This window comes from Pseudophryne corroboree, chromosome 5 (assembly GCF_028390025.1).
Source record: "Pseudophryne corroboree isolate aPseCor3 chromosome 5, aPseCor3.hap2, whole genome shotgun sequence".
Taxonomy (NCBI): domain Eukaryota; kingdom Metazoa; phylum Chordata; class Amphibia; order Anura; family Myobatrachidae; genus Pseudophryne; species Pseudophryne corroboree.
Window position 1 is genome coordinate 240,838,204 of NC_086448.1, and position 25,008 is coordinate 240,863,211.

The 25,008-nt window shown below is 38.8% G+C and overlaps 1 protein-coding gene across 4 annotated transcripts in view; it reads right to left on the reverse strand.

Annotated features, from left to right (window-relative positions):
• Positions 1 to 25,008, reverse strand: part of ZNF385D (zinc finger protein 385D) — a 442,245-nt gene that overhangs the window by 148,533 nt on the left and 268,704 nt on the right. For 2 of the 4 annotated variants that reach the window (XM_063922204.1, XM_063922206.1), the window contains 2 exons: positions 12,842 to 12,910; positions 4,357 to 4,519 (listed from right to left, as the gene is read on the reverse strand). In XM_063922204.1, the coding sequence (XP_063778274.1) occupies positions 4,357 to 4,519; positions 12,842 to 12,910 (232 nt within the window). The remainder of the gene's footprint in view (positions 1 to 4,356; positions 4,520 to 12,841; positions 12,911 to 25,008) is intronic. The other 2 variants (XM_063922205.1, XM_063922207.1) reach the window with 1 other exon arrangement.

Below are 25,008 nucleotides of genomic sequence, written 5' to 3' on the forward strand. Positions count from 1 at the left end.
AATTCTATGATTTAAGCTGTTTTTGAGGGTTTTTTTTTTTAAATCACCCGAATCTGACAAAAAATTTTCAGGGAGGTTTTGCCAAAACGCGTCCAAATCCAAAATATGGACACGGAACTGAATCCAAAACCAAAACACAATACCTGAAAAATTTCCGGTGCACATCTCTAGTATCATTAACATATTTTATGAAAAAAACAGTAAAAATCAGATAAAATACTAAAAATATTACAACTATGTATTAAGATCTTGGTTAGTCAGTATGGTATATAGCACAGTTTGCCCCAATTGCTTTGTGCCCTTTAGAGAGTACACACATCATGTGAGGAGGGTTTGTTTTTAGCATTTTAATGAGAGCGCATATGGAGCATGAATGGAAAAGAGGTTTCATAGAGCATATACACAGAACACATAAGAATGTAACTTGTACTTTGGAATGCTGGGGATTCCCAACTTTGTTCTCTACAATAGGCTTTTGTACCCATCAGTCTTTGCCAAACAGTTCCTTACATCTATAAATGTTTAAACAACTTGGATGTTAATGCTATTTTCATCAGAGATACTTTTAGAACCACAATCTTCTTGCATTAGTTACATTAATCAAACAAGGCAAAAACAACGATTTGGTCAGAATAAGATGGATTTAAAACAATTTTTTTTAAACCTTTATAATCAGTCACTTTAATTGTTGGGTCTGTGCTTTGCTGCCAAAACTGCCCCCGAGAATAATGATTAGGTCATGGCTGTGTACTATGGTCTGACCACAATTTATATGTGAATGAGAGGAGCAATGTAATCAAGACTGCTATATTAATGCTAAATAAAACTGTAAGCACCACATCCGGTCTATTATTGACTGTAAAGTTATACAGTACAGGTGACACTACAAACATCAAAGATAATTACTAACATGTATTTCAACTGTAATTAACCAATATATACAATATCTAAATAAAAAAAATTACCAAGATGCAGAACATTTGTAAGAGTTAATATGTAGCCTGTTGTTTCCATTATTTAATATCAGCATTTGCTTACTGATACCTGTCATCGAGACCTCTGCTAAAGTCAGACATGCAGTACAGTACAGGTTGAGTATCCCTTATCCAAAAAACTGGAGCTTTATATAAGATATGGAGTAAATAAGATTAACTGAACATGCAGCATTGTATTCTCTATACAAAGAGCTGAACTGAGCTGTAGATCTAAGTTACGCTTTCATACACTGTATCTGCCGAGCACAGTGAGAACTGCTGATAGGAATCTGCTCTTGTCTTAAATGTCCAATGTAAGAGAAAAGTAAAATATAGGGGCTGAGGTGAGTACAAGCTGCCTGTAATTGCTCCCACATTGCCTACATGACTTAGTAGCATAATATTTATTCATATGCAGAGTCATAGCAATCTCTGTGCCAGACTGCCCCTATCTGTAATCTGTATGCTGATTTATGAGTCATCATCATTACCAGTTGCACTTGAACCTGCCAAATCCCTGGTGCATCTGAAAGCAGGCAAAATTATCATACATCCCATTACAGCCCAGTTACGCCACTTCACTTGCAAGTGGAAATGTGTTTCATTACTGCCCCACTCGATTACTGCGATCTGTAGATGAAGGACTTTTAGCAGTACCTAGAATCTACCGTAATTCATCTGGGGGTCGAGCTTTTAGTCATGCGGCTCCGACTCTATGGAACTCACTTCCCAGCACAGTGCGAGAGGCCCCAACTATAGAATCCTTCAAAAGTAGACTCAAGACTTTCCTGTTTACTCAAGCATTTCCATAGTATCTCTTTTAGTATCTTCATGTTTCTGTATTTTATGAAAAATGTACTTCATTATTTTTCTGTACTATATTATGCTGTGTATCTGTTAAGCGCCTTGAGTCCTATTGGAGAAAGAGCGCTATATAAATAAAATTATTATTATTATTATTATTATTTGCATCTGTCGTTGCATCACCCATAGTTACTTATTCTAGGTTCAGGAAGATGAGCAATGCAAAAGACATACAATATGCACCATAAACAGACTTGCATTCAATGTGACCTTATTGATTTGTAGCAAAAGATGCCTTTTGTTAAAAGCAATGTAGCCTACTGGGTACAGATGTGTCCCTATTTAACTATGCACCCGCTTGCAAACAGCCAGTCCTATTACACCTGCATGTGGCGCATTCGCTGGAGCCTATGGATCATGGTGCGTATGCAGTGCACCCCCGTGCATTGGGCACACTAATCGCTGCCAATGTGTCACAAATATTCACTGCATCGGGTAATATGAAAAAGGACCCATCGGTATCTGATTGACTTTGCTAAAGTTTTACTAGTGGCACATAAATATGCAGAGCTTTGATAGCCAGTAGCGGATCTTGCCACGCGCAAGCAGGACTTTTGCCCGGGGCGCCGCCTTCCGAAGGGCGCCGGCGCCATCCGGAGGGCGCCGCACCATGGCAAGATCCGCCACTGTGCCCCCCGCTGCGTCCCCCCGCAGTGAAGGGAACTAGACGCTATCCGTCTAGTTTCCCTTCGTGCAGAGGACCTTTGCTGTGCGGTGCGCGATGACGTCATCGCGCACCGCACAGCATTGTGGGACTGTTACAGACGCTAGGGGTCATGATTGACCTCTAGTGTCTATGCTGTGCTATGGGAGAGATGTCATGACGTCTCTCCCATAGATCCGACGAGAGGAGCGGCGGCTGCAGCGGAGGAGGTCTGCAACGGCCAGGACTCGGAAGCAGGGATTGTAAGTATCCTTTTTTTTTTTTAAGCGGCGCTACTGGGGACACAAATGGCGCTACTGGGGGCACAAATGGCGCTACTGGGGGCACAAATGGGGGCACAACTCTACAGGGGGCGTAACTGACCATGCCCCTGTATGAAGCCACGCCCCTATTCTCCGCCCGGGGCGCCACAAGGGCTAGAACCGGCCCTGTTGATAGCAACCCCATCTAGGCATAAGGCATACCTCCCTATACCAGAGGTCTTAGCAGAGTAATGAGTCATGAGCTGTGGCACACTGGAATGTAGAAGTTCAACACCCACCAACCCCCTGTAAATGATCACGGGAGGTAAAGAAGGCCCCATACAGATAAGTGGACAGAAATGAATGAGGCAGACAAATGACAAACAGGATTTGTACATTTTAAACACTTATCCAGAATTCTTGGCTCAGGACATGTTGCTAGATGGTAGAACTCATAAAAAACGAATTAACATTTTTACAAATAAAATATTGTAGAATAGTTTAAAAAAAAACACTTTAGGCATGATGCCGGATTGGATGCATATTGTATGACGTAAAAAATTTTATGCATGTAAAAATTGCATATTTATGCCAAAAAACTGACATGTATGCATCTCAGGTCTGCACAAGAACCATATGTGCCAGGTTTTTGTTACACACAGATTAGATATCATATAAAACTTCTATTCCCCTCTTCTTTTCTTGCCCGATACTCACTCTGTCTCTTGCCTCCTCTCTCTCTCTCTCTTTCTTTCTCTCTCTCTATCTGTCTTTCTTTTTTCACCCTCTTGTGCACATCTGTGTCTGCATCTCTGTTTCTCTCCTGCTCCTCTTTTTCTTGCTCTTCTCCTCATCCCCCCCACCCCTCCTGAATCTCTTACATTACCTCCTCTTCCATGGGACTGTCTTTATCTGGTTATTGCACAGTAACCAGACACTGGTTGTGGCACATGCGTTGCATGCCACCACACTGGCACGTTGCATGTGTGCTTGTGAGGATTGGAGGAACACTGTCACATCTGCTCAAAATTACACAAACATACCCTTGTCATACTTGGTCTACATTAAAACACACCTTCCCTGCTACAGTCATTAGAGTATGCAAGTGACATATATGTACAAATCTGCATATTTGCATTTGAGTGTATCCTGCTTGTGGGCAGGAAACATTTCTCCATTGTATTCTAGTCAAACTGAGTTAAGTTTAACTCTGCATCAGCCTCTTTGTAGTTATTTAGAACACTTGTGTCTTTCCTTTTTATAGTTCCATAAAGACACACAAAACAATTATCTGATTGCATATTTGAAACCATAACACTAAACAGAACATGTGGAAATGAATACTTGAAAATGCAACATTTATGTATAAAGTGAGAGAGATTTCATGCATAACTGTATTGTATTTTCTGCACTCCTTTGTGAGCTATAGAAAATTGTCCCTTGACAGCAAATTTTCTTTGTCTCAAAAGTATATTGAAAATAAAGTAGAAAAAAAAGAAAATCAATACAGTAAGAATGATGAATCTAGAGTGAATCAATGTGACAGGCACATAACCACACAGATAGTTAAACAAGAAAGAAAACAAACAAACAAGAAAGATCATCGCTTAACCTGTTTTCTCAGAGCTTCCATTGATGGTATTAGTAGGGATGGAAGTGAAGATAGTCTTTGCGTTGTCCTTGGTAGCAAAAGATTTCTGCTTAATTTTCATGGCTTCCAGTGCTTTGAGCTTCTTGGCATGTTTAGTGCCTTTGTAGTGGGCCGCAGCCTGGCTCTACAAAGGAGAACAAAATGAACCATGCAATCAGGCTCATTTCTAAACTTGCATTTTCTGTATTAATACAAATACAGACAAACTTTCAATAACGGGTACCATACAGGATCTTTATTTTTTTTTTGTAAAAAACATACACTGCTTAGACTTTGATTCAACCCAATTATTTACTGAGTCATATAATCTACTATGATTATTTACAGACTGTTGACTGATGTAATTATTTCTTGGAAATGTTTCAGTATAATAAACAAATGGATTGTGTGGTATGTGTGCTTGTATATGTGTGTTTTAGTGAGCCTAGACTGATGATGAGTAGGATTCCTAATGTTGTGGTGTAAATATGGTAATCATATAGTTGCTAAATAGGTTATCTCTGGGGGAATGGGGGGTTTAATTAAAAATAACTTCTATACTTCAAGCCAAGATGAGTCAGGGGCTAGGTAATCAGTGGTTTTTCAGCTGCCATTAAAACAAAACTTGCAACCATTGAATGCTAATAATTTTGAAGCACTAATACCGATAGATTGTATAGGCACACAGGGGCCTGATGAAGTGATAAAGTGGAGGGTGATAAAGCACCAGCCAGTCAGCTCCCAGTTGTCGTTTTTCAAACCCAGCTTGTGACACGGCAGTTAGGAGCTGATTTGCTGGTACTTTATCAGCTTCCACTTTATCACTTCACCAGGTTTAATAAATCTGCCCCACAGTTCCATGTTCAATATTTTCTAACAAGGCATGAAAGAAGTAATAAAGTACCCTGGGGCAGATTTATTAAGCTCAGTGAAGTGATAAAGTGGAAGGTGATAAAGGACCAGCCAATCAGATACTAGCTATCATGTCACAGGCTGGGTTTGAAAAATGACAGTTAGGAGCTGACTGGCTGGTACTTTATCACCTTCCAATTTATCACTTCACCGAGCTTAATAAATCTGCCCCCCTGGGTGGTAGTAGTAATAGTAGTAGTAGTACTAGTAGTAGTAGTAGTAGTAGTAGTAGTAGTAGTAGTAGCAGCAGCAGTAGTATTAGCAGTAGTAGTAGTAGTAATTATTATTATTATTATTATTATTAACTAGGTCTTTGCATTGTGACTTTCCAAATTGTAAAGTATTGTCTTTGCAACAGTTACTTCTTTATACACCTTGATGAAAATGTTAGTTTTACATAGTAATGTTCACTTTGTGTACAAAACAATGTCAAACTAATTATTTGCACAATACAGCAACTTTTGTTATTCTAAAAGACCTGTAGTGCCTTCTCTTCTTCTGGACTAAAGTATGAAGTGTGGGTGACTAGGCAGTGAGGCATTGTACTGTGTATTAGTGTGTCCCATTCGTTTTCCTTCTATGTGCGTATACAAATTGTACATATTATATTAGGCAAGGAGGGGGGCTAGACTGCACACCCTAATTTTAAACATGAGATGCTACCTTGCTGAGACTTGTAGTGCCACATAGAAAAAAAATCTATTTTATTCCATGTTAAATTGCAGGTTTGTTATAATTGTTTTGATTACCAGTGTTCTCAGTGCTTAGAGTATGCAAAAAATCTACAAAGAAATATAAGTAGGCGCTGGTGTACTGGCTAGGAGACACTGATGATATTAATACTGACTGCAGCTTCACTTATTTGAGGTGCTGAGCCTCAAAAAACAAAAATTAATAAAAACCACAGAGAGAAGCGCTGTCACTAAAGTATTAATATATTTTATTAAAAATGACCTTATTCATATATAAAAATTATGAGAAAACCTAAACATCCTGTGACTTTAAAAAATCTTTTAGCAGCAACACATCAAAACATGTAACAATTTGTATTCCTCACTAAGGTCTCCTTTGGAACAATGTATCAATCTACCCTTTATATAATGTATGGTAACTCTTGTGATTAACAGGAATTCCTTAGAGTAAGCTCCACGCGTGGGCTGATTGAAACACTTGAAACCATATATTGGTAGAGGGTTTAAAAGTTCATCCGTGATGTATATAGGGATTATTCACATTGATGTCATCCGCTCCATTATTTGTGAAATCCCTATTTAGCTCTTATTTCTCAATAATGCCGTCCAGAATTAATCAGCTTTTCTTATGAAGCTTATAATTGCACAATAACAGATTAAGCATGTGACGCTATTTTGGAGTCTGTTATTATACTTAACTCAACTTATGCAATGGGCAACAATTGTGTTATGTCCGTAGGGCGCCGGCTGCCCGCTCTGGGACACTGCAATAGAATGTGCAGGGCTTGTGAGAAATAATAGATAAAACGCTCACAGTCTTATTCAGATCGGCATAAAAATTCAAAGACTATAATGCTCTCTCACCACTTTCCATCAAGCTTCACCTGGAGCATACTGCTAGCTGTCATAAGCTGAATCTCCGTTTGGTGCGGTGAGCCAAATGCCGAACAGATGCTGGGTGAGGCGCTGAGCGGCGGATGCTGTCGGGGACGTGCTGCAGAAATCAGTCTCTGTTCATGATGGTTAGCTGGATGCCAAGCAGAATGTTGGGCAATGTAATCAGACGGATTGCTTGACGCGTTTCTCAGCCTCAATCCTGGGGCTGTTTCCTCAGAAACAGCCCCAGGATTGAGGCTGAGAAACGCGTCAAGCAATCCGTCTGATTACATTGCCCGACATTCTGCTTGGCATCCAGCTAACCATCACGAACAGAGACTGATTTCTGCAGCACGTCCCCGACAGCATCCGCCGCTCAGCGCCTCACCCAGCATCTGTTCGGCATTTGGCTCACCGCACCAAACGGAGATTCAGCTTATGACAGCTAGCAGTATGCTCCAGGTGAAGCTTGATGGAAAGTGGTGAGAGAGCATTATAGTCTTTGAATTTTTATGCCGATCTGAATAAGACTGTGAGCGTTTTATCTATTATTTCTCACAAGCCCTGCACATTCTATTGCAGTGTCCCAGAGCGGGCAGCCGACGCCCTACGGACATAACACAATTGTTGCCCATTGCATAAGTTGAGTTAAGTATAATAACAGACTCCAAAATAGCGTCACATGCTTAATCTGTTATTGTGCAATTATAAGCTTCATAAGAAAAGCTGATCAATTCTGGACGGCATTATTGAGAAATAAGAGCTAAATAGGGATTTCACAAATAATGGAGCGGATGACATCAATGTGAATAATCCCTATATACATCACGGATGAACTTTTAAACCCTCTACCAATATATGGTTTCAAGTGTTTCAATCAGCCCACGCGTGGAGCTTACTCTAAGGAATTCCTGTTAATCACAAGAGTTACCATACATTATATAAAGGGTAGATTGATACATTGTTCCAAAGGAGACCTTAGTGAGGAATACAAATTGTTACATGTTTTGATGTGTTGCTGCTAAAAGATTTTTTAAAGTCACAGGATGTTTAGGTTTTCTCATAATTTTTATATATGAATAAGGTCATTTTTAATAAAATATATTAATACTTTAGTGACAGCGCTTCTCTCTGTGGCTTAGAGTATGCACCTGCATTTTCCTTTTTTTCTTTGTGGCACTATAAGTTTCAAGGTAGCACCTCTTATGCTTAAAAGTAGGGTGGGCAGTCCAGCTCCAACTCCCTTTACTTTGTACTGTAATTGTGTATGTATGTACACTTAAAAGAGGAGACCCTTCTACCTGGACTAGCACACCACCCACCTGCCCTTAGGTGTTTTTTTAATTAGTATGGGTCCTTGCATTAGCTTATTATTAGAACGGGCACTATGATAAGAAACACCTAGATACATTTATATAATATGTCAGTATTAGGGATCCTCAGTTTTACGACATATAACATTGTAGAGTTTATTCTAATTGTTTTGATTACCAGTGTTCTTAGTGCTTAGAGTGTGCACCTGCATTTTTTCTGTGTGGCACATATTATATATATATATATATATATATATAATTAATGCAATGTCATCTAATGTGTCTTGCAGAAATAATGCGGTCAACAGTCCTGAAAATATCATTGGTATTGCTCAGCATAATAATATTGTTACATTTTTCAATTATATATTCTTATTTTAATTTGTTATACATACTATAAGCTCATATTAATAGCAAGTTGAAATAATAAAAAATCTAATGTTCTGTAAGCATTAAATAATTGCATTTCAGGTACCCATATTGAAAGAACACTGGATGTTTAATTAAAAATAGTTAACATAAATAGCATTCATGCATATTTGATAAACATTAACAGAAACACATACCAACAAACAAAGTAGGTAAAGTTAGACAGATAATGTAAATGTAAAAGGATCTATAAAACTCTAATTTAGCATAAGTCAGAATAAACATACAGTACTAATATGTTTCTAACAAAATCCTCCTAGGAGCTTCTGCCTGTATCAGCAATGTTACCGCAAATAAAAAGAGACTGCCCTTATCTTATCCAGGCTTGCGTTCAATATATAGGAAGAAATGGCAAGTCATTATTATCACCGTTACCAATGTTAAGGGTAGCATAGGTAGAAATAGACAGATATCTGTACTGCATTTTTATATATATGGTATGATCGTCCTAATTGCCAGAGTATACAGTCATGGCGAGTGCCAAAAAGTGACAACAGGATACAGGTTTCTATTTATTACTATTTTATATTTATTCATTTTAAAATTTACATACAGATTTCTGCACATAGTGTTTTTTGCAAACCTTATGTAAGAATTCTATTATAAATTTAAAAAATTGTTATTTCTCCTTTGCTGTCTGCTTCAAAATATGTTTATGGTCCCCATTTTTAGGAGATGTAAATGACAGCTAGCGAATTAGAGCAAAACAGGAATGCACTTGCATAGTAAGCAAGCTCATCATTAATCATGTCCTACATAAACCTTACACTGAGTGAATCTGTATTCATTATTTCCAAACTGTAATCAAAATGTAATCTATCAGTCGTTTGCACAAATTAATGTAAATTGTTTTAAGCAAGCATCAGCAGCAAGTTGATTACCCTTTTCGGCTGTGATGCAAAGTGATAGTTATATTATGCTATGTCCTATTGTCTAAGTGATTGGTGAATTAAGTGACATTTATGCTCACTAATAATTCATCACTTATTCAAATGCAATTTGCATAGAAATCCATAGCATTCTAAAATAGAAGATAGAAGATGAGCAAACAAAAAGTTTTCTCTGGATTGTTTTTTGTTATTCTAGTATAAAAAAATGAAGAAGACTACAGAAAGTATATATTAGGATAACATTCCTTTTTTTATGTACTCTGCAATACATTTTTAAGTTACTGTTTAGTTAAGGAATTATCATTCAATACTTCCTAGAAACAGAGCTAGGCTTTCATTTAATCATATGCGTTTGTCAAAAGCCTTTAAACTTGGAAGCATTGATATAATTTTGTGTGGAAGTTTTATAACATGAACGATTCTGTTAAACGCTTAGCTACAATATATATATTTAGGTTTTATTGTACACAAAAACATTTCCAGGATCCGACAAATATACTATTCTGCCTGTTGTGTGATTTCTTTTTACTCTGAAACTCACTCTTAGTAAACATTTTCTTGGGCCATATGACATCAGCATCATGATAGTTACGCATCATTTGTAAAGGATAAGCTTTGAAAGGGGCTGTACAATGACACACGTTCACCATTCTGGCAGCTGATTTCAGTCCGTTTATGACTGTCTGTTGGTTCAGTTGTTTAGCAGCTGTGCATTTTTTGTTTATTCATTATTATCGTTGTTTGATTCTATTTAATTTTTTTTTTGGGGGGGGAGGGGGGGGGAATATTCCAACCACAGGAGCAAACACATTATTTTGAGGCAAAAAGTCCATGACTGCCTACTTTTAGTCTCTATCATAATATGTTAACATTGACAGAAAGAGAGTAATGTCTGTACTATTATTTGTCATTGCTATACGAAGAATGGTCTAGATCAGAGGAAGGAAAATGGTGAACGCTGTCCTGATGTTGTGGTATTATGAATCCCAGCATGCTCTACTAGCCACCAGGCATGGTGGGACTTGTAATTCCACAGCCATCAGAAAATTTTGTGTCCACCAGTAAGAACAAGTAATGATAGAGTAAGTAATTGAAATATAGAATTGACGGCAGATAAGAACCGCTAGGCAGATAAGAACATCTAGTCTGCCCTAAACACCTGTACATGCATGCACTAGTGTTAATTTTTGTCAGGAGCCAATTAACCCACTGTAACAAAATATTTTTGGATTATGGGCAGAAAACAGAATATTCGGAGGAAACCCCAGGTAAGCACACGGAGAATATAAAAACTCCACACAGTTAGGACCATGGTGGGAATTGACTCCCTGACCTCAGTGCTGTGAGGCAGTAATGCTAACCATTGCACCAATCATACTTCCCTAAGTCCATTTAGGGGGTGTAAATATGGACATTTCCGTACTATGCATGAGCACCAAAAATCATCTGTAATTAGATTTTACCATATCTCAGGCTTTTGACCCCTTACAGTATATCTGAGCACATAATGAGACTTAAAATGAGTCTGAGTATGTTCCAATACCTTCTTACTCTGAAATGTTTTCTATGTCTACCCTATAACACAGTGCATACATTTTTGTGATACCTTATAAATAAAAGATAATAATAATAATAATAATAATAATGATAATAATAATAGTAATAATAATAATAATAATAATAATAATAATCCAGCTTTAATTCCTGTTCAGGGTGAAGAAACCATTCATGTCTTTATCTTAACCAATATAATCTTTAGTTTGCATATTGTGTCATGGGCTACTAATATGTTGCCAGTGAAAATTGTCAGACAATACATTTAAAATTATATGATTATAAATTCATATAGGGGTTGGCAACAATCAAAACTGGGTGCTTTAACATGGACTAGGATCATTATGTATTTAACTTGGAATGCTTAGCCACTATAAAAAGATATGGACAAGCAATACAAAAATCACTAGTGCTATAAGGATTCCATATCATATTCATTTCACACATTGTTCAATACATAAAAATGTTAGGAGCCCTATAAATCTCCAAAATGTTTTCTTCAAAATGCATCAATCATAGGTTCGGAGGAGCAAGCATATATGGATAAATCATTGCCATAAAGAAGGCTAGCTGCCAGCAGCACAGAAATGTTACTATTGTATCGACTAAGAGTTGACTGTAGCAGTTATCTTTTAGATATTGTATTATTACAGTATTTAGGGGGTTATTGTGGTTTGTCAGCAAACCAAAAAAGTAAGCAATTAGGTAAAACCATGTTGCACTGCAGGTGGGACAAATGTAACATGTGCAGAGAGAGTTAGATTTGGGTGGGTAATATTGTTTCTGTGCAGGGTAAATACTGGCTGCTTTATTTCTACACTGCAAGTTAGATTTTCAGTTTGAACACACCCCACCCCAATCTCTCTGCACATGTTATATCTGCCCCACCTGCAGTGCCGCATGGTTTGGACCAAATGCTTACTTTTTGGTTTACTTACAAACCTGAATAAAAGCAACAGTTACAGAGCGTAACTGTTGCTTTTTTACATAATATATTGTTTAGCTAAATGTCTTTATTGTCTTATCTATACAACACAACTGGACTTCACGTGATATGTAACCATTTTTATTTTGCAGTGTATGCACTTAAGTTGCCCTACATGCAACACTGACATACTGTACAGTAAGTTGTTCTCATTTCTTACACTAAAAAGAAAATACAGTAAAAATGCACTTTAACATACATCTATAGTTCTTAGCATTTCTTCTATAAAAGCAATAATCTACAGTGTACACCATGTGAAGTCTTCTTTAATATTCTACACAATTGCTTAAACCTTAGTTGGGTTACTATAGACCTTTGAACTGGCATCTATTTATATGTTGGGGATGCAGTTAATTTACCGGCTGTTGGCATCCAGGCAGTAGAATATTGATGCTGGAATCCCAACAGCTGACAAAATGCTGTCGGTCAGAATCCTGACCAAAGCCCCGAGTTCCCACTTGGGTAGTGGTCCATGCCACCACCCGAGGAGGAATATAATAGTGTGGCCAGCAATCTCGCCACTGGGCCCGAAGCGTGGTGAGCGCAGCGACCCCGCAAGGGAACTTGCTGTGCTCACCGAGTCGGCCTCCTGACTGCTGGGATCCCGACTGCCGGCATTACATATCGGACCCATATGTTGGGTTAGAGTCAGGTTGTACACTATATTTCACAAGACTAGATTATGTCAAGTGTTTAGGGATGTAGTAGTCTTCTGATGGATCCAACTATAAAGTATTCTCCCTAATCCCTGACAAGTAAGGTACACTGCATAGAGAATTCAATTTTATTGTAACCTCTCTTGATGGATGGATATACCTGCTTGGATGGGTAATGCAATTTGATGCCATGTATTCCAGGAAAGGACACCTGTCCAATTGGATGAATCTGTTTGACAAGATTAAAAGACTTAAAAATCAAAATAAAACATTTGCAAGAAGAAAAATATATAGGCAAAACAGCTATGGAAACATTGCATGCTTTTGTAATTTTGTCAAAGTCTTTGGTTGTTTTTTAGACCTACTGCATGCAAAAATACCTTCTACTTAAAAACTTTTTGCATTCTTAAGGAATGAAAATGCAATGTGAGGAAGGAAATGGTAATTATTGTAAGAATCTATTTTAGTAACAGTTGTCATAGCAACAAAAATAAATGAATTATGCAATCAGCCAGAAAGTTGATTTACAGTTTCAATCTAACATTTAACTTTAGAAATGTTTTTTTAACGGGATGTTTTATGCCTAATCTTGCAAAGTATTAGTTTGCCTGTGACGTGAAAAAATCCTAGTGATTCCCACTAACTCATGCCTCTTAGACTTGAGCCAATCCAACTGGAAGTTAGTTAGTTAGATAATAATTAATAATCTACAAAGATAAATGAATGTTGCCTAATTTTGAACACATTCACCACCATTAAGTGAAACCCCTATTAAGAATATATACAGTAAAAACAGTATATGTTACAATATGTATTATAATGTATTACATCTTTAAATGAACATAAAGAATAAACAAACTCACTATTTTAGAAGTATGATGCAGTGATTTGTTGACTTTAACCTATTAAGACCCAATATTGTAATAATATGACATACATTTGTGAACAACAAAATACTACTCACATATATTTGTATATATATAGACGCAATGTCCTATACATAGGACAATCAATAAATAAACCTGAGTAGGTTTATCAATAAGTATTTTGAAAATAGAAATGTTCATATTATGGGGTCAATTTATGAAGCATTGAAAAGAGTGATGAAAAGAACCAGTAGAAAAGTTGTCCACGGCAACCAATCAGCTTTGAAGGAAGACTTTATCAAGTACATTCTATAAAATGTAAGGGAGATGCTGATTGGTTCCCATAGGCAAATCCTCCACTGGTCTGTTTCTCCATTGTTTTCACTGCTTCATGAATAAACCCCTATGGGTTTTAATACAGTAGTTTAAAGCTGCACTACAGCCCTGTGAGAAATCAGATGATTATATTTAAGCATATGAATGCTCATTTAAGCATATGGATTACTATTTTTACCAGGATCAAGTGGCAAACTGCTACTGGAACCAGAAATGCAGACACTGTGGGACCCGGAGAGGAGGAGGTTTGGCAATGTCGGATCCCTCCCACTCAAAGGGATCTGCAGCACATAAAAGCCTTAAAATGGCATTTTTATTAAATATCCTTATAGTGTTTATATGGGTAGAGGGGCTGAACTGCACACCCTAACTAAACATAATGAGAGGTGTTACCATGCTAAGACTTGTAGTGAGGCACACAGAAAAAAAGAATGCATGTGCACTCTCCAAACACTAATACATTTTGCAATTTAACATCAAGAAAAAGTGAGGTTCTTCGCATAATTTTGGCCAAAAGTATGGGCCTGCCCACTGCATCCAAGTAACCTCATCATCAGGTAGGTCCCTAACATTCTAAAGGTTCAAATCCAGGACGTGGGACGCTGCAGCACATAAAATCCTTACTTTTTTTTTTAATTAAAAATCTTTCCATTTTTGCCCTCTCCTCTCTTAAAACTCCCCTGATAAGTACATAGGATAAAGAAAACTATAATCACAGACTTGTCAGGACAAGTAACACGAGTGAGGTTCAAACAATTTGTTGTAGCTTGCAGGGGTATAGGGGGGCATGTACAGTACTACATGTTAAGGAGTCCGTGTACTAAGTGGATATAAGGGGACTAAACAAAAAAAGGCACAGAAAATCCCTGTAAATATCTCTTCTTGATATGTACTAAAGGGTTTTCACTTAGCCTTCTAGCGTTAAGTGCAGGCTAAAATATTATGCTGCACCTCGGTCACTTAGCGCTGCAGAACTAAGTGAGCCAGGTGTTACTAAGAGTAGAGGTCACTTACCATCAACTTTCATCTTCAGCAGTTGCTTCATCACTGGTGATGGTATCTGCCTCTCCACACTGGAGAAGCAGGGAGAGAGGTCTTATTAGTTTGGCCACTTCAGAATAAAGCTGTTACAAAATAAAATGCAGTCGGACATCAGAAGTGAGAGCCCAAACACTACACAATGGCAGTGTCTGCACTGGCACCGCCTGCACGGGTGGTGGGGGTGGTGGGAGGACTTTTGTTCACCCTACTTGGTGGGACCTTTCTTAGTAAAACCTGCAGTCCTGCAGTAGCCACTTCCTGCTAATTACATTGACTTCAAGAGAAGTGGAAATGCCACCACTGACCTTAGTACATAAACCCCTAAGGAATCTAATAGAGATAAAGTGGAGAGAGATAAAGTACTAACCAACCAGCTCATAATTGTTATTTTTTTAAACACAGCCTGTAACATGGCAGTTAGGAGCTGATTGGTTGGTACTTTATCTCTCTCCAAGGCTTACTAAATAGACCCCTAAGTCATATATGTTAAGTTAATTGGTTTACTGACTGCACTAATAAAGCCAAAACATATCAATTTGATATAAGTTTAGAACATTAAACAAATTGTGTTCTTGTACTGTCGACATGGCATTTTTGTTTTCTACCTAATCGTGAATACTAACCTCAAAGCTGCTATTGTGGCTAAGTGTACACAATAACCTCAAAACTTTTACTGTGGCTAAGTGTGTGTACTAACCTCAAAACTGCTATTGTGGCTAAACATGCATGCTATACTCGATTCTGTTATTATGGCTAAGTGCTCATACTAAAGTCAAGCATACTGACCTCAAAGCTGATATTGTGACTAAGCATTTGTACTGACCTCAAGGCTGCTATTGTGACTGAGCATGTGTACTGACCTCAAAGCTGCTATTGTGACTAAGCATGTGTACTGACCTCAAACCTGCTATTGTGACTAAGCATGTGTACTGACCTCAAATCTGCTATTGTGACTAAGAATGTGTACTGACCTCAAAGCTGCTATTGTGACTAAGCATGTGTACTGACCTCAAAGCTGCTATTGTGACTAAGCATGTGTACTGACCTCAAAGCTGCTATTGTGACTAAGCATGTGTACTGACCTCAAAGCTGCTATTGTGACTAAGCATGTGTACTGACCTCAAAGCTGCTATTGTGACTAAGCATGTGTACTGACCTCAAAGCTGCTATTGTGACTAAGCATTTGTACTGACCTCAAAACTGCTATTGTGACTAAGCATGTGTACTGACCTCAAAGCTGCTATTGTGACTAAGCATGTGTACTGACCTCAAAGCTGCTATTGTGACTAAGCATGTGTACTGACCTCAAAGCTGCTATTGTGACTAAGCATGTGTACTGACCTCAAAGCTGCTATTGTGACTAAGCATGTGTACTGACCTCAAAGCTGCTATTGTGACTAAGCATGTGTACTGACCTCAAAGCTGCTATTGTGACTAAGCATGTGTACTGACCTTAGAGCTGCTATTGTGACTAAGCATGTGTACTGACCTCAAATCTGCTATTGTGACTAAGAATGTGTACTGACCTCAAAGCTGCTATTGTGACTAAGCATGTGTACTGACCTCAAAGCTGCTATTGTGACTAAGCATGTGTACTGACCTCAAAGCTGCTATTGTGACTAAGCATGTGTACTGACCTCAAAGCTGCTATTGTGACTAAGCATGTGTACTGACCTCAAAGCTGCTATTGTGACTAAGCATGTGTACTGACCTCAAAGCTGCTATTGTGACTAAGCATTTGTACTGACCTCAAAACTGCTATTGTGACTAAGCATGTGTACTGACCTCAAAGCTGCTATTGTGACTAAGCATGTGTACTGACCTCAAAGCTGCTATTGTGACTAAGCATGTGTACTGACCTCAAAGCTGCTATTGTGACTAAGCATGTGTACTGACCTCAAAGCTGCTATTGTGACTAAGCATGTGTACGGACCTCAAAGCTGCTGTTGTGGCTAAATGTGTGTACTTACCTCAAAGCTGATATTGTGTGTAAGCGTGCATACTATCCTCAAAACATGTATTTGGGGGTAGTTTGATTTGCATCAAAGCATCTCATCCTCCTCTGTGTAATCCTGCAATATATGGCAAATGACAGGGCCACGAAGTTGCGATTCCCCATGAATCTTGCCATTGAGCTTCCAGACCACCCACTTTCTGGGAAAGCTTGGGGATCAGGCAGACTCATCTACTCTCTCAGGAGAAACATGTGGGATATTCTGGGAAAGTAGGCAGAATGTTAGCCTTAACATTCTATTTACCACAGGCTTCGAAAAGTGAGTGATTTGATTTAAAACAGCGCTATATAAAAACAAAATATTATTAGTTTAAATATTTTTTAACTTATGCCCTCATCAAAACATATGTGATAGCTATAAAAGGAAATATCTTCCATTACTAACAATCCCTTTGAAGTGGAATCCTGCATGTTTGCTTGCTTGTAATAATTAGAACTAACTGTCAGATTAGTTATATGTGGGCAGATTTAATAAGCCAGGCAAGCAGTTTGATTCATACTTGCTGCAGAACTAAACATAGAAAAAGCACAAAGAGAAATGCACAGACAGTAAATCTGTCTATTACAGATCTGAGAAGCACACGTAACACAGGCTTTTCTGGTTCACCAAATTCATGTATAAGGAAAATGAGAAGTGTTGGAAGCTAGGAAAATATTAATATGGGATTACTGTCACTTTGGTTCTGGGCCAAGAATTTGCTTCCTGTGGTCAGTTAATATCTCTGGTGAAAACTCATTTTTGTAGCGTTATGGCAAAGCACTGAGCTTTCAAAGTTACATTCATAATAATTTTTACTAACCCGGCATAAATAGAGCAAGGTTGTAAGAAAATCCACATTTTATTTATCTTTTCAGGAAGCAAACTATCCTTTCCAGTACTTGAAGTGGTGTTTCTTACTTTCTGACAGTATTTGTACATTTCAAAGGCCAGATGTAGGTGATAGGGGTGAAACATCTGTATAATCCCCTTTGGACAAAATGTACTATAACACCAATATTGCATTCAAGCATCAAGATTTGTGTTTTTTTTTACTGTTAGTACAGATTAGAAAGATTTTCAGTGCTGCACTAATACTATAGAAGCTTTTCCTCTTTCTGCATTTGTCTGCAGAGTGTCACACATACAGTACTATACTGTACATTATTTTTTTTAGCAGAATTTGACCTTAACCCTCATAACATATGAAGTCCACAAGATGTACTGTCCCACTTACTCTCACCATTACAGGGAACAAAGAGTGGTGGTGGCAGTGTGTGTGTGTATATCAGTGCTGCAAGTGGGCGGGTACGGCGTACCCTTAAGAATTTAGCCGCGGGTACGCCGTACCCACTCCGCCTGGCTGTCGCTCACTCACTACAGCAGCAAACAAGGAAGATCCGTGCACGGACTGACTAAGAACAACCAAGCTGCAGTGCTGGCTGAGAAAAGGACGGACATCCCTGGTGAGACGCCATTGGTAAGTCTCCGTAGTGGAGAGATACTGCAGAGAAAGGCTGAACAAGCCCAACCCTGCTACTGTCTCTCCCCAGATCACGACTAGCTCCTTCCCGGGTTCCGTGTGCAGGGGACGCTCACTTAGTGACCGTTCCCCTGGACGGCGGCCTCGGACGGGAGCCCATCAAATTTGTATATCTGGCACTGTGGGGGCAATGTATATCTGGCACAGGGGGGCATTGTATATCTGGCACAGGGGGGCAATGTATATCTGGCACAGGGAGGCATTGTATATCTAATACTGTGGGGGCAATGTATATCTGGCACAGGGGGGCATTGTATATCTGGCACAGGGGGGCAATGTATATCTGGCACTGTGGGGGCAATGTATTTCTGGCACAGAGCGGCATTGTATATCTGGCACAGGGGGGCAATGTATGTCTGGCAATGTGGGGGCAATGTATATCTGGCACAGGGGGGCATTGTATATCTGGCACTGTGGGGGCAATATATATCTGGCACAGGGAGCATTGTATATCTGGCACTGTGGGGGCAATGTATATCTGGCACAGGGGGCATTGTATATCTGCCATATCCCCATTTTCTTTGGCCATGCCCCAAGTGGCCACGCCCATTTTTTTGGCGCACACCTTCAGCGCACACACACAGTACCTGTAAGACACTTTTTCTACTTGCACCACTGGGGTACATGTGTGTGTGTGTGTGTGTGTGTGTGTGTGTGTGTGTGTGTGTAGGTGCGGTGGGAGAGGTACAAAATCATATATCCCCCACAAGCAAGAACTACAAAGTATTTCTTCATGTAGAAACAAACTATATACCGTACACATTTATTTTTAGTTCACTTCTTATTTCAAAATCACTTTCATTTGCCAATTTTATGTAGATTTTGCTTGGTTTGTCAGTAGGAATAAACAAACCAGCACTATTTTCTGAAACTCATCAGGCATATTTATCAAAATTATTTTTGTATCATCTGAATGTACTAATTGGCAATTGAAGGAGAATTCTCAAAATTCTCCTCCAACCCCTTAGATTTGCTTTTTTTTTTTTTTTAGCAATCAATCACATTTACCATACCTGTAATGGGAAATATGATCTGCCAAATATTTACTAAAATTGTTACCAGCATTGTTTTAAATTATAAAACAATACTGGAGAGAGCCCTGTGATAATAACGCTATCTTCAGATAGCTTTAATTGGACTTCTCTCTTGTTCTTCTACTCCTGCACAGATTGCAGAGTAGGCTGAACTCAGAGATGCCGCTAGTGATCAGCTATGTCTACCTGACAGACCACAATAATACTAAACCTGCACCCATGAACTGGTAATCCCATGAGGCACGGAGGTGCCACTATGGGATTTCCCCCTTCTGATGCAGAATGGACTACTCACCCTCCCATCCCTTCAGGACATAGATTGCTTACATGGGTGGCCTAGGTGAGCAGTCTATGTCCCAGAGCAAAGGCGGGAGGAGGTAGTCTGTGACCCAGAAATAGTTTTCATAACTACACCCATTGGCCTGGAAGTGGACCCCCTATTACTTGTAGTTTATTATACAGACAGATTCAATTTTACATTATATGTTTAATTTTGTTGGGTTTATTAAAACATTTTTTTAGTAGAGATGAGAATTTGTTCCCTGTATTCAATTGTTAGATTATGAACAATTGTGAAATATCATATTATCAGATTGAACAAAAAAATCATGGCAGTTCATTTCCAGACATCATTAAAAATGCAGCATTGCTACTGTTTTTGAAGCTATTCTATCTTTAGCGTTACCTAGGCTGCTTTTGCTGACCTCTAGCTATACACCTTGAGAACTAAGTAGACAGCATTTGTTTTACAAATAGTCAAGGTGGAATTGCTAACCCTCCTGATAATGATGTGCATGCCCTTGGAATTCTGTATACTGTCACAATGTCATATCACTACAATTGATAGCATTTTGTTAAAAGGAATGACTGGTGTCTCGGCCTCCTGCTAAAGTAAATGATGTAGTACTTTTTGACTTTCTTACTGTCAACTTTCTCCTATCTAACAGCATGGACGGAGTTAGTCACGTCTCTATTTATTTCAGTATGTTGCACATGTTAATCAACTGAGTGGAAAAAGCCATCATAAGATTAAGGATAAAGTGAAAATGTCAGTCACTCTACAGCACCACTTCTCTGACACTAACACATTCGTGAAAATGTTATCTATCCATCCAGGTTCCAGGGTACACTGTGGAACCCACCTTCAAAGAATAGCGCTCTTCTACTTTTATCAATTGGTTACTCCATTATTTAGCTTGTTGCTGTTTGCAGTTTTTGGTCCTTCTACACTAAGGGCCTGATTCAGATTTGGACCCATATCCTGCCATGACCATGTATTCGTACACAATGGATCTGCAAAAATATGCCAGTGCTGCTGTGGAGATTTGAACATAGACACCCACAGATGGCATCTTTGATCTGCCACTTGCATACGAAGATGAACCATTGGTCGCACGTCAGTTGCACCATCGATCATCCCTAAGATTGTACAGAATGTCCACTGAAAGTAAGCTCCTAGAGCAGGGGTAGCCAACCGTGGTCCTCGAGAGCTACCAACAGTTCACGTTTTCCAGGTCTCCTCACAGAATCACAAGTGAAGTAAATAGCTCCAACTGTGGATTTTTTAAAATGTGTCAGTCAGTAATGACTGCACCTGTGCACCTGCTAGGTGAGATGGAAAACATGAACTGTTGGTAGCTCTCGAGGACCAGGGTTGGATACCACTGTCCTAGAGATATTACAACTGCATGGATGGGACATGACCCCAAAATGTTTGAGACACAACCACATTTAACTAGCCAACCCCTGTTACCTCCCACAAAAGATGACTACCTCTCACTGTGCAAATAAATCTTCACTGCATTTGCTGTAGCAAATCATTCGCTGTACATGTGCACTGCAATTCTGACACATGTGTCGTACACTAAAAATTATCCATGGGTCAAATATCTGCCAACACCGACATTGTGTCCACTGCTAAATCAGGTCCTAAGACACTTACAATTCACAACTATAATATCAGTGTTCAGTGTCGGACTGGGATATGAAGGGCCCACCAGGGGAAATGTAGTGGTAAGGGCTCATGCTTAGAGGCTTGGCTAAACATTAGCAAGTGTATGGTCTGGGCCCCTTGATAAATATATATTGTAAATACTGCAAGTCCACGCATGGTAATGTACCAGATTAATAACTGCAATGTACTGTAGAAAATACACATATCCTGTGCAGTATGATGTAACGTATGTATAATGTATAATTCAAGTGCAGTCTTTAACCTGATCCTTAGAATAGGAGGTCCATCGAGGGTTTCCCTATACCCCTGTGGGCCAGTCAGACCCTGTCAGTGTTTATAATTCATTGTACCATTAGTTGCATCTAATTATAAAGTGATCCTTACAAGAAAAGGGATAATGGGCCTTGTTTAGGGGCACTTTTATAGTTGACGGTTGCATATGCAGATCGATACCCAGTGGGCAGGATAGACTTCCCCTATTATTTACACAGATTTTCTGCTCACTTTAGCGGATTCTCACATTAGTGTATGAAAGTACATTTGAAGTAAGTAGAATGCCAAGGGAACAATGAAAACCGATCGCACATACATCCAACTCATAATCACCCTACTAAAATTGGAAGGGGGCATGCCATACTGTAGCTCATCTGTAAGCCGCAACATTAAAACAAAGCTTTTGAGTATTTGTACAGTACATACAAATGTATGCAGCATTATCTCTGCACGTTAACAAAAACTCAACATTTGCACCCTTTACTTGGATTTACTCAAAACTTTAAATCAGTCATGGGCAACACCTGGCTCTAGGGCCATATTTAGACCACAGAGCCTTTATATGCAGCCTCTTATAACTTGTAACTCTTCTAAAAATGTATGCTGTTATCAAGCATCCAACCATCTGATTTCATTGGTCTGTCCTTCCATTGGGACTTGAGGAATGCCACTGCCTCACACCATAGAGGCAGATGCCCCAACAGTATGCTGCTTAAAAACTGGCATAGTTGTGGGAAAAATAAATCCTGCTGGTGGTGTAGTCACACTCATGGACGTAGGAACACACTCTAGATTGCCATGGGCACATCCCACAAACAATTACGCAATCTCACAATGTTGGTAGCTACAGACGTGTCCTTATACACCTAGCGTCTATACACAACACTAGACACCTGGTGCAACTGAGCCACTCCAGCAGTATACACAAATTCTATTTAAAATGGTGCTGTCCTCTACATGCTCTTCCAATATGGTCTTATATTAGGAGAATAACACCAGTTTTTGGAATATCACAATAACATAGCAAATCAAATACATTCCAATAAATTCAATAATTGTTGCGTTTAGTCCTACATAACTTACAATTCACCAGAAATGAAAAATAATATCTAAGGAACAATCTCTCAATTTATGTTATTTCCTAACAGTCTACAAAGTATCATCTCCATTTGGCTACATGGCATATATATATATATATATATATATATACACACACACACACACACACACACACACACACACACACACAGACACACAATGCGTCTTGGCCAGCACTCCACTGGTCCGGCGCCCGTTCTTGACCACTTCCAATAGTCAGGTACAGCAAAAGCCAAATTCGTCAGCACTTCAAGGCTAATAAATACATTTCTTACACAGCAGTGTCTTCACATACAGTACTGTACAAAAGTTTTAGGCAGGTGTAGAAAAAATGCTGTAAAGTAAGAATGCTTTCAAAAATAGAAATATTAATACTTTATTTTTATCAAGTAACAAAATGCAAAGTAAATGAACAGAAGAGAAATCTATATCAAATCAGTATTTGGTGTGACAAACCTTTGCCTTCAAAATAGCATCCATTCCTCTAGGTACACTTACACACAGTTTTTGAAGGAAATCGGCAGAGAGGGTGTTCCAAACATCTTGGATACTAACCACAGACCTTCTGCGGATGTAGGCTTGCTCAAATCCTTCTGTCTCTTCATGTAATCCTAGACAGACTTGATAATGTTGAGATCAGGGCTCTGTGGGGGCCATATACACTGTAATCACTTCCAGGACACTTTGTTCTTCTTTACACATAAGATAAGTTCTTATTGACATTGGCTGTATGTTTGGGGTAATTGTCCTGCTGCAGAATAAAATTGGAGCCAATAAGATGCCTCCTTGATGGTATTGCATGATGGATATGTACCTGCCTGTATTTTTCAGCATTGAGGACACCATTAATTCTGACCAATCCCCCAACTCCATTTGCTGAAATGCAGCCCCAAACTTGCAAAGAATCTCCACCATGCTTCACTGTTGCCTGCAGACACTCATTATTGTACCGCTCTCCAGTCCTTCGGTGAACAAATTGCTTTCTGTTACAGTAAAATATTTCAAATTTTACCCATCAGTCCAGAGCACCTGCTGCCATGTTTCTGTACCAAAGTTCCTATGTTTTCATGCATAGTTTAGTCGCTTGGCCATATTTCCACGTGGAAGGTATGGCTTTTTGGCCGCAATTCTTACATGAAGACAACTTCTGGCCAGACTTCTCCAAACATTAGATGGGTGTACCTGTGTCCCGCTGGTTCCTGCCAGTCCTGAGCTGATGACAACTTCCAATTTTTAAGGTAAGTAAGCATGATGTGTCTTTCATCTGATGCACTAGTTTAATGAGCAACCACTGAATCTACAGTCCTCAATGTTGCTCATATCTTTGCATTTCAATGCTGAGAAATACAGACAGGTACTTATCCATCATGCAATACCATCAGGGAGTTATCTGATTGTCTCAAAATTTATTCAGCAGCATGACAATGACCCCAATCATACAGGCAACGTCATTTAAGAACTATCTTCAACGTAAAGAAGAACAAGGAGTCCTGAAAGTGATAATATGGCTCCACAGAGCCCTGATCTCAACATCATTAAATCTGTCTAGGATTACAAGAAGAGATAGAAGGATTTTAGCAATCCTACATACACAGATTATCTGTGGTTAGTTCTCCAAGATGTTTGAAACAACCTCCCTGTCAAGTTGCTTCAAAAACTGTGTGAAAGTATACCTGTGTGCAAGTAAACTATTAACACTTCTACTTTTGAAAGCATTCTTACACCTGCTTAACACTTCTTTTGCACAGTAATGTAGACATGTATATATATATATATATATATATAGTTTTTTAAGATATATTATACAATTGCGCAAGCCAGAATGCAAACCATTTACTGTGGAAGTCAAATGCACAAATAAGCATTACATAATGTACTCCTTGGCTGTGCCTCTGACATATGTATCCAATACTCACCCACTCAATACAGCTTTTGTTTGTATTAAAATGTGTTAATCAGCTAACATTATTAAACATGCTATAAAATGTTAGGATCTCATTGCCATTCTGTAAAATTACAAGAATAAAGTACTGTCAGTAACTGGGGTATTTAGTCTATTATGTCAATGATTTTACAGTACACAAACAAGCCATTTTTGCAATGGTTGCATATTTAAGTGCCACATTCATTACATCTAGTAGGTATAATAATTATAGTTTACTAAAAGTGAGATTATATAGGTTACTTGAGA